The sequence below is a fragment of the Ascaphus truei genome, chromosome 2 (genome assembly GCF_040206685.1).
Source record: "Ascaphus truei isolate aAscTru1 chromosome 2, aAscTru1.hap1, whole genome shotgun sequence".
In the NCBI taxonomy this organism is placed as follows: Eukaryota; Metazoa; Chordata; class Amphibia; order Anura; family Ascaphidae; genus Ascaphus; species Ascaphus truei.
In genome coordinates this window covers 457,425,035-457,436,229 of record NC_134484.1, presented here as the reverse complement: position 1 = coordinate 457,436,229, position 11,195 = coordinate 457,425,035, and the positions used below count along the sequence as shown (strand labels likewise).

At 45.5% G+C, this 11,195-nt stretch overlaps 1 protein-coding gene across 4 annotated transcripts in view; it reads right to left on the bottom strand.

Moving 5' to 3' along the window:
* Positions 1–6,222: 6,222 nt before the first annotated feature.
* CYP8B1 (cytochrome P450 family 8 subfamily B member 1) overlaps positions 6,223–11,195 on the bottom strand; it is a 30,221-nt gene continuing 25,248 nt past the window's right edge. For all 4 annotated transcript variants that reach the window (XM_075588005.1, XM_075588006.1, XM_075588008.1 and 1 more), the window contains exon 2: positions 6,223–10,693. In XM_075588005.1, coding sequence (XP_075444120.1) covers positions 9,150–10,685 — 1,536 coding nt within the window. In that variant the 5' untranslated portion in view covers positions 10,686–10,693 and the 3' untranslated portion in view covers positions 6,223–9,149. The remainder of the gene's footprint in view (positions 10,694–11,195) is intronic.

Below are 11,195 nucleotides of genomic sequence, written 5' to 3'. Positions count from 1 at the left end.
GTTCCTGCTCAAGTGTGTACCAGAGGTGAGGGAGTGGGTCATAGACAATAAGCCAGGGACACACAAGGAGGCCGCCACGATGGTGGATGAATTTGTGAAAATGGGGCCACATTTCAAGATGCGGGTCCTGACTCCCGCTTCAGTCAGGACCCGAAGCAGTCAAGGTAGCTGACCCGCCCCAGGCCACCAAGCCAGGGTGGAAAAAGTCAAGTGCCGGAGGTGTTGTAGTCAAGCCCACAGAGTCTGCCCATGAGCGCTGGAATTACCAGTGTAACCGGCCATGCCATTTGCGTGTGGACTGCCCCTACTACAAAATCAATGAGCAGCTAACGCAAGCGCAGGGTTTAAATAGCCCACGCGAATACCCCCTCACCTCCCTCCCCGTTGGCACACGCACAAATCTCACAACCCCCGTGGTGAAGGGGAGGGGTGGTGAGGAGAGCCAGCTCGCATCCCCTAGAGGCACAGCAGCCCTTATCTATGCGACAGCCCAGGCAGGCCTCTGCTTTTCTTAAAGGCTTAATGTGCCCACAGCGTGGTTTACTTACACCCCACCTAACAAACTGAGACAACACAGTTTTGGGGAAGTAAAAACATGGTCACAGCTTTATTGTTATAACAATACTTGAAAATAACTGTCAGCCATAGTCTTAGTCCTTTTGTCATCCCTATTCTCGGTATCTTCCGACGGGAGCCCTTCTCCAACCGCCCTAATCTACCGCCCACCGGGAGAGATTCTCTCGACTGCCACCGGGAGAACAATCTCAACCGCCACGTCATCCGCTCACCCTAGGTCCCCCTTCTCATAGCCACCTTGGCCAACCCACATAGGATAGAGCCCAGCTACCTAAGATTGGTGCCAGGGGTACAGCGCCCGACCACCTGCGTTGGTGCCTCCAGCCCGCACCATCTTTGCAGAGGGATCGCTATCTGAGGCCCATCTGTATCGGTTGGAGCCCCATTTCGGGTATTTACGGTGTCCCAACGTTGACAGGCCTGACAGTTCCGCCACCCGGAGGACCCATTAAGGCCACTTACTGGGGACTCACCCCACACAACAAGCTGTGACCCTAAACCCTGACTGCTGATCACTTGCAAAGGCCTGCACATGTTATTAATGAATATGTCCATAGCAGCAAGCACGGTGCACAAACATAAGTTTATGCTCAGCCAGTAACCTAGGGGCTGACTGGGCATATAAGGGACTGTGGACCAATGGGGAGGCCGTGTAGTGAGCTGATTAGAGGTTGTATACTGATAGGTGGGAGAGGTATGAGCGTCAGATGATGAGCAGCTGAGAATGATTTTACCTTTTGTTTCTGCGTGAGTTGCGCATGCTGGCGGTAGGTGGATTGCTGCGCCTGCGTCACTAGTGGAGCCGTCGGCAGTTGCGTCATGGGAGCGGAGTGCTGGAGGCGCCCCTCGAGAGAGCCGTCTCCCTGCAGTGTAGTGTGCGTGCGTCCATCCTGAGAGTGCGTGACGCATCTGGGGGGTGTGGCTTGGTTACCAGGCTTGGGCACTGACATCCTGTTGGGTAATGACTTGGGGCACTTCATTTGTTCCTACAGGGAGGAAGATGCTCCCGTGACTGCGGTCACCCAGAACCAAAGTCGAGCAGTTGCCGAGGCGGCGCCAAAGGCACCTCTGCCCACCACCCTGATCATCGCTTCCCAGCTTTTGGAGCCAACACGTGTTGATGTCCCAGTGGAGACCCGGTAGGTAAGCCAGCATGAGCCAGATCTTTGTCCCGACCCCCTGTCCTGACATTTCCCCTGACACTGTGATGGAGGCACCTGACCGGAGCTGTTCCAGGGACGCGGTGCGGTCGGACCCCGATCTGGAGGGCATGAGACCTTGGGCGGCTGAGTCTGATGCCAAGATCATGTCTTAGGCTCTTATACCGGTAACAAGCTCTAGGTGCTCTGGTGAGACCAGGGACAGGTGGGGGACAGTTAGTGGTTCCCCGGGTGGATAGGGAACAGTGTGGCAGGTTGCCCATGCGATGCTGCTGGCAGGGCATCAGGGGGTCCCTTGTACCAATGCCCAGCTTCTGCAGGCTTTTTACTGGCTGGAGGCATCACAGGAGGTATCGCGTTCGGCCACACCTGGGATGTCTCCCAGCAAGTAGGCAAGCCGGTGACCATGCGAAGGCTCCCCTGAGACCGCCACCAGGGATAGGTGAGCCATTCCAGCGCGTAGCTTTGAGTGGGCTGGTGGCGTTGGCTATGTGTAGCCTACTGCTGTGAGATCGGGAGAGCCAGGCTCTGCCCGATGTCCCGGGAGAAGCCAGGCAGCGAGGCTCAGTGGAACAGGGGATGGGATCAGTCCCCAGCTCATGGCTCCCCAGCGGGATCAGGCACAAGAGATGGAAGAGAAGTACTGGGTCCTGTGTACGGATAAGCCGGGCAGGACCCACCTAACGATCATGTTACTGAGCTATTTCCATTGCTACTGTTCCCACTTAACCGATCACCAGGTCAACACCGGGGCTCACCGGCCCCCCCACAAGACCTTGTCTAGAGTATTCCTGCATGGGAAGCCACCTGACGGGGTAGCTTCCCCAGAGCCTTCATCTTGTTGTGACGGTAGGGGAAGCCAGCTTCACATAATAAAGGTGAAGCCCACCTGGCTGCCCAAATATTGAGTATAATGACCGCCTCTGTGGGCTCATTTTGGCCGGTGTATGTAATGTTTTGTGTAACCCCTTCCAGAAAAGAGATACTCGCTGTGTGATGTCTGGAAATGGCAAACCTGTATGGATTGGGGACTGGGGATTGTACAATAAAGAAAAGCACTTTTATTCCTCATGTTAGACTGTAGCATGTTCCCCATAGTTAGTCAGCAAGCCAGTGCTGCAATTTGTGTTTTAGCATTTCTCTATATCCAGACCCAGTCATTCACTTAGCTGGGCTCTCTACAGAGAAACGCTGGGTCGTAATTAAATGCTGGGGGCAGCTAAGCATCGGGACAATGGTGAGTGGGGAAGGGCTGAGTACCAGGTCCGGGACCGGTCTCTCAGTGGGGTAGAGCCTTTGTTCCCCGCAGACACTGAGGCGGCTACCCAGCGGGAGGTATAGAACTTGCCAGGGGAACTATTTGCCAGGTTTGAGCCCCGTAGGCACGATTCCCATTGGCAAGTTTGAATTTGCCAACGTTCCAGCAGCTCCAGCATCACGGGGCGGTCCTGGGTGCCTAAGCCGGCCCTCTCCTCTGATTGGAGCAGCTGGACGAGTCCTCGTCCTCTGATTGGCTGCACCATCACAATCCATGCTTTGATTGGTCGGCAGCGCCTGTTCCATGTTAAGTATAGCCACTGAGGGCTATGTAAGGCGAGCAGCCAATTAGAGAACCAGATCATCTTCAGATCATCAGTCTCCTGCACCTAGTTGAGGCTAGAGTCTTCCCCCCCAGACTCCCAGTTATGTGAGGGTTTCACTGTGATCTTGTATTTTGTGTGTTTGCTGGCTTGCCAGAATAAACTTTCATTTATTCAATTATTGTAGCCTGTCTGGTGATGGTGATCCCGGTGGTTCTGGTGTTAACAGTTCTGGTCTCCCCTGACAGTGCTTATTGGGTTAATACGGCACTATATGCATTTTACACATGTATACACATTGGGTCAGCTATTTATTTATTTATAAAATGTTTTACCAGGAAGTAATACATTGAGAGTTACCTCTCGTTTTCAAGTATGTCCTGGGCACAGAGTTAAGACAAATAATACATGGTTACAAATACAGTTACATAAATGAGCAGGGTATACATTATATGCAAAACATTGCATGCACAGTTAAAGATAATATATATTATGGGCGTATGAAACAGTTACAGACCAGATTAAATTGTGTGACAGCTTTAGATTTGAAAGAACTTAAACTGGTGGTGGATGTGAGAGTCTCCGGTAGGTTGTTCCAGTTTTGGGGTGCATGGTAAGAGAAGGAGGAGCGGCCGGATACTTTGTTGAGCCTTGGGACCATGAACAGTCTTTTGGAGTCTGATCTCAGATGATAAGTGCTGCAAGTGGTAGGGGTGAGGAGCTTGTTCAGGTAGCTGGGTAGCTTGCCCATAAAGAATTTAAAGGCAAGGCAGGAAAGGTGAACTTTGCGCCTAGACTCTAGTGATGACCAATCTAGTTCTTTGAGTATTTCGCAGTGATGTGTGTTGTAGTTGCATTGAAGCTATTGACTCTACACGGAGTGTTTTGCACACATTTTCAATTACTATACATGTTTTGTGTGCTTTGGACAGCCCATGTCATCTGATGTTGATGATTAACTAAGAAGATTTGGCTGACAGTGAGAAAAACAGGTGATTGCTAAAATGTATAAAGAGTGTATTTGGATTTATAGAAATCAGAATTATTTAACACCACAAAGCTAAGAACAACCAAGCTAAGGATTCTCTACTCTACAAATAAATTCTACAGTATACAGTATGCCTAAATGATGTAACTGACTGAAATGATGCTGTACAAGACGCTAAGTCACACTTTCCCGATATATGTTCTATTCATGATTCCATTTCATCCTACACGATTTGGGTTGATGTATTAAGGCAAATTTGTTGCAAAATGTATGCAATTTAATTTTCATAGTATCTCTCTGCGTCAGTATATCAAGGTCTTTGCTCTCAGTTTTGTGCTTTGTATGTCGGCTTGTGATTTGGGCAGTGTCGGATTTGAAAATAAATGCACTTAGGCACTTACCTTGTACCGCCATCCTCCAGCGCCGTGCCCTCCCATTGCCATGGCAACTCGACGCTGTGTGATGTCACGTTGCTAACTGCAAATGTGTGTGCTGATCGCGCATGCGCAGCAGCGGCTGCCAAGTGCCAATCTCGCGCGCCGCCCCCAAATTCTAATAACGATAGCATGCTGCGCACCAAGAAAATGAATCCCATACATACGAATATCGGTGCTCCTGGCTCTGGGAATACCTGTCACAAGCTCCGGAATCAGTAACCAGAAGAAGATGCAGGGCACTATGGATTTGCAATTAGAATATAGAAATGTATTCAATAACACAACGTTTCCACCACCTATGTGGCCTTTATCACGGGAATGACATACCATCAGCCCAAAAGTGACTTGTACTGTATATATATATATAGTCCCAAAGTTATGTGGACACATAGATGGTCGAAACGTTGTGTTATTGAATACATTTCTATATTCTAATTGCAAATCCGTAGTGCCCCCAAATTCTGCCACCCCAAAATTTGGCGTCTCTGGCCTATCGGACCTAATGGGAAACCTGCCACTGGATTTGGGGAATGTTAATAGGAGGAGTTAGGGAGGAGTTACAGGAAACACAGATTAGAATGAGATGTTTCAAACTCTGCGTCTCCGTGTATATGTGTGAAAGATATCCGAGCAGGCCTGGGCTGGTGGACATGTTTCTGGGTAACAACGCTGCCTTACATATGACACAAACAGGAGCAGAAAATGGTACGAGTAAAAACAACCGCCTATTTGCACTTTCTTTACTTTGATACATTTCTCCCATAGGCCTTTATTCTTTAAGGGGTGATGAGCGCAGGTGACGTGCGACCGCATGAAAGCCCCGTTGACTTTAATGGGCTTTTCTGCGATAGCACATCGTCTGCGCTTATCACCCCTTACAGAATAAGCCCCGCAGACTTCAACGGGATTTGTTTCTGTCATAGATACTGTATGGTGCAGGTTTGTGCTTTGACGCATATGGTCACGACAGGTGTTCTGACAGGCTGAGATGGCGTCTGCAGGAAGCCCGGGCGGTGGTTAGATCTCTGCGGAGGCGTGATCCGGATCCTTATACGTTCGCCGCGGATCCCGCTTTGGGCTTCAGTGTAAGTCTCCGTCTCCCCCCGCCAGCCTTAGACAGTTGTTTAACTATATTTTAGTCAATTCAGGATCAATTTGTTCTGTTTTATTTAACACTGTCTCTTTTATTATTTTACTATATTCTTATACCGTGTGTTATGTTGTTAATGGATTTAGTTTAATTAATTAGTGTTTATCCTATGGTTTATGTTCATTGTAACTGAACCTAGCTTTGTGACGCATTATACTGAGGTGGGGTTGGATCCCCTCAGTGAAGTATTAATTATCAATAAATAATTTATTATTTTTAATTTCTGGTGCGCATTGTGTGCATTTTTCCTTCTTGACGCATAGGATGCAGTTAATTTCTGCAGAGTTAAATGATACACTTTGTGCTATCTAATAACAAGAAAAACACTCGCCACAAATATTTTTTTTTTAATCAAATATATTAATGAAACAAACATGATATATCCACATTTCCATTACATTTCCAGTCATCTGGAAATAATATGGAGTTAATAATCGAAAGCAGGTTCCCCAAATTCAGTATGCCGATGCTTATATGGGGTTAGAGTTAAAGCAGGGCTGGGGAAACTCCAGTCCTCAAGGGCCATAAACAGGTCAGGTTTTCAGGATACCCCTGTTTCAGCACAGGTGGCTCAATCAGTCCTTGCTTCAGCACAGGTGGCAAAATCATTCCTTGCTTCAGCACAGATGACTCAATCAGTGGCTCGGTGTTTGACTGAGCCACCTGTGCTGAAGCAGGGATATACTGAAAACTTGAGCTGTTGGGTGGACTTTGAGGACTGGAGTTGCCCGCCCTTGAGTTAAAGATTACACAGAGAGGTGAATTTCTTTCCATGGGCGATCACACTGCAGTTTTGGTGCCAGTTTGTAGCATAGGGCTGATGGTTTGTTGCCGGATAGGATGATTTAATAGCTGTTTAAGTATTTTCATTCACAGCATTTGTGCACAAAGTACATCGCAGTTCCAGCTCCTCAGTCAGTTAAGGACGTATTCACACAGGAAAGCTCATTTCATCCCGTTACATCTCGTTACAAGCCCCCCCCCCCCCCCATTCAATGCGTTCATATCTGAGGTTATTAGAGGTTAATTCAAGCAATAGGCTTTGCATTTGCAATTATTGCTAAACAGTGACCTTAAAGCTGCAGTTCAGGCAATGTCCTGCATGTGTGTTTTTTTTAATAAATCAGTTCTGTAGTAAGAAAAAATACTTTTAGCATTTTCTGTTTTAAAAAAAACAATTTTGAAAGACCAATTTTCTTGTATTCTATTTTTAAAAGCATGCATGTTGCTATAGCAACCATTTACATTCCCCATATTTAAAGATGTCGCCAAACTTTGCCGATCAATACACGGAAAACGAATTGACAAGCAGCTATGCAGTTCTTTAGGTAAGTAGAGATTGCCCACATGAAACTATTGAAGTAAAAAAAAAACTAAAAAAAAAAAGACTGAACTGCAGCTTTAAATAAGATGGCATGCAATAGAAAATGTAATGCAGTACAAATAGAGACAGGCCCGACTCCTTTTCGCGGATTTTCCCTAAAAAAAGAGGACAATACGCTGATTTCTGCAACCCAATGGAGGATTTTAAGAGATATCTGCAGAATCCGCAATCCGTCTGAGAATTTTTTAAAAATCCAACAGATTACGGAATCCGCAGATATTACTCTTACAATCCTCCACTGGATTGCAGAAATCAGCGTATTGTACTCTTAGAATCCTCCAGCAGATTGCGGAATCCGCGGATTAGATTGTCAGTGATAATAAAAATCCAGAAAGACAAAATCGCCCCTTTTTTTTTTTAGACTGATTTGTGGAAATCCGCAGACCAAAGGAACCGCCCAGTTCCAAATCCCTGAAAAAAATGTGATCATCTCTAAGTATAAAAAAGATTTCATGCTCCAATATAATACCCAATAATTAATGCTAAACAAAAGTTATTGTACATTTTAATTTTTCTAGCATAGTTCATTCACCTTACACCTACAAGGTATATTAGTAAAAACACTTGATTCCTTGAAGAACATTGTACATACAGTAGATATTACTGCACAAGAGCTCTTATGATCACATCAGTGCCTTCTTCAGGTTTAGCTCATATTGATACACTTTATTCCAATTATAATGAACCTAACCAGATGCCTTTATAGCTCATTATAGAAACAAGTAAGAATTCCAAAGTAAACTAATGAGCAAAGAAGGGTGGGTCGCCGTGTTGGTCCTTTCTTCTATGTAGTAACAAAGGACGGAGAAGGTCAGTGCTATAATACCTTTTATTGGATCAACAAGTAGTTGATATGCTGCAAGCTTTCGAACCTCTCCGGGTCCTTCATCGGGTCCTACCCCTACCCTAAGAGATTCGAAAGCTTGTAACATATCAACTACTTGCTGGCTCAATAAAAGGTATCATACTAAAGTAAACTAATGGATGTGGTGTGTAATGGACTAAATGCAGATTATTTAAAAGCAAAATATTAGTATTTTTTAAAATATTTTTTTAATACGTTTGGGGGTATGTATAAAGTATATATATTTTAAATAAAGGGAAAGGGTGCAAGGGCGCGAAAAAAATTCTATTTCTCACCTAAAATCATTAGTGGTAATTGTTGGTATGTCATTATTCTGTTCTTGCATTGGCACGTTTTCTTATTCTTTGTGTTGTGTGCATCATGTGTATACATAGGAATGCATTAGGAATTGTTTTTAGTCACTTGAATTTATGTCTTGTGCCAAGAAAAAGGTGACCGTCAATTTTGCCGAATTTCTGGCGCCCAAACGTGGCGCATGCGTGCAACTTTTTTTTATTCATATCATATGTGCACATCCGACAATATCTAGCTCCACGCCCATCTGCCATTTTTTCTTGGTGAAAAAAAGTTGACGCACAAAATGTCAAAATCGGTTCTATACATTGGCGCCCACCAAGATGCATGAATTTGTTACTCTTGTGTACATCACTTTTACGACAAAATTGATGACCAAATGCTTTGGAAGTTTCTTACAATCTTAAACTACTAAGTACAGAGTGTTCATCTGAAAGTCAGTTCCCTTGGTTCGCTTATATGACATTTCACACACGTGCAGGGACAGTGCTAGTCTTAAACTAATCTCTTTAAGGAAAAATAACGTTCTTCTGCAATTGCCTGATTGTTTTCTCACCGGTATTTCATTTCTTTGCGTGTACTGTATTTCCTGCTGAATTTGAAGAGACCTATATGATTTTCGATCATGTATTAAACCTATGTATTCAATGTTTATCAAAAATGATCTAAACACCTTCCAAACAGATACCAAAAATAAGTTGTTGTTTTTTTTCAGCTAATAACGCAGCCGGTACTTAAACTGGATGTCATGAGTAGGCTGCATTGATCCAAACCCCCAACGGTTCGGATCAATGCTTGGAATCTCCTCTTTTGGGTTAACAAGATCAAACTCAAAATATGTTAACATCAAGAACACAAACTGTTTCAGTTCATTTATAGCAAAGAAGCGACCGGGACAAATTGTGGTCCCAGCTCCCCAAGGCATTGTGAAATATTTCAACTTCTTCCCATTCTTAAAGAATTCTGTTTTTTTGGTGCCGTCTGGGTTTAAGAAGCGGTTGTACTTGAACTGCTCAGGATCTGGGTGAACTTCCGGATCCATTTGCACAGCTATGTAAGGGAAAAGCGCAACTCTGTCTCCTTTCCGGATGGCATATTCCTCCCCATTTGCCATCTTGATATTCAAGTTCTCTTTCACTGCTCGGATCAGAACCGGAGCAGCTGTCAGCCGTAGGGTCTCTTCCACCGCGCTGTCAAGAACAGGTGTCTTCAAGAGCATATCTCTGGTGAGGTTAAGAAGTGGGCCTTTAGGCTTGACTTCTTGTCCAGTTTCTTTAATAACCTTCTGTACTTCGTCACACACTGCCTCCATAGCTTCAGGGTGCTTCATTAAGTAAAGGAGAAGCCAGAAGCAAGCAGGCCCTGTGTTACCTTGAGAAGCCCACAGAAGCAGAAACATGAATCTGTCTTGCATGTATTCTGGCATCCCGTATTCTGCTCTGTGCTGATATTGGTCAGAGATCCACCCACTGATATTTTCCTTCTGCATGGTATTCTTTATAGACAACATATTCCAGAACAACCTCTTTAATCTTTCTGCTTCCAACTTTTCTTTTGGAGGGAGAACCGCATAGGCCAGGCGTGGGAACAAGCGGTCATACTTTCTGAACTCGTGAAATAACTCTTCAGAGTGCTCACGGTCGTGCTGCTTGGCCTTTTCTTCATTATCTTTTTTTTTAGCTGGCTCGTTCCCAAATAATGCCAGGTACCCAGCTCTGAAGACAACGTTGTAGCTGTAGTTAAAAAGCCCATCCTGTTGCCATTTCTTCTCCCCCTCTCCAGAGCCGACGTCATGAAGCATCAGGTTCTGCAGGTTCTCCATCATAGCCTGGGTCATGAGTACGAGACCATCGCCCATGAGATGTTTCGTGCTTGATTTTTCGAGCATCTTGTGGTCATTGACACCGGAATGGTAGCCGAATACTCTGGCCACCAATTCCTGAGCAAATTTTTCAAAGTCCAATCTTGCCCTGGCTTCCTTCACGATGGGCCCAAAAGAGAGAGGGTCCATTACAAAAGTGAAATAGTAACCTGCAATCTGAACGGTGAAAATGTCTCCGTGTTTTTTCTGCATCGTCTGCAAAAAGGTTGCCGTGTTTTTTCTGAAATGTAAAGCGTACCCCAGCCACGGGATGATACCTTTGTCCAGAGGAGGCTCGGTTGATCCTCTCTTACGAAACATTCCTAGGAGGTAAAGACCACCGAGAACCGAAACCAATAACGCCAACAGGATCGGAAGCAACAGGGCCATCCTGGATACTGTAAAACAAAACGTACATATCGTTAGAATAATCAGCTATGTTAACACAAACCCTAGGGCAGGGGGGCTCAACTCCAGTCGTCAAGACCTCCCAACAGGTCAGGTTTTAAGGATATCCCTGCTTCAGCACAGGTGGCTCATTGACTGAGCCATCTGTGCTGAAGCAGGGATATCCTTAAAGCCTGACCTGTCGGGGTGGTCTTGAGGACTCGGGTTGTGCACTCCTCCTGTCCTAGAGCAGCAGTTAAAATAAACGTTGCAAAGCGTCTCCCCCTAGCACGAGGGAAGTGAGCGTTACAGCATTTTGAATGGGGGCCACAGGTTGTAGAAATGTTCCTCTCGGAGGCACACTGCGGGAGGATAAGGTGCACACATCTCTAATCTACCACTATTGACATAGGGGCTAACTCAAGGTAGGTGATGCTCCTGCTTTTAATTAAAGGCCACTAATTGATACTTAGGGATTTATTCAACAAAGTACGATAACCATTCTCTGTACTA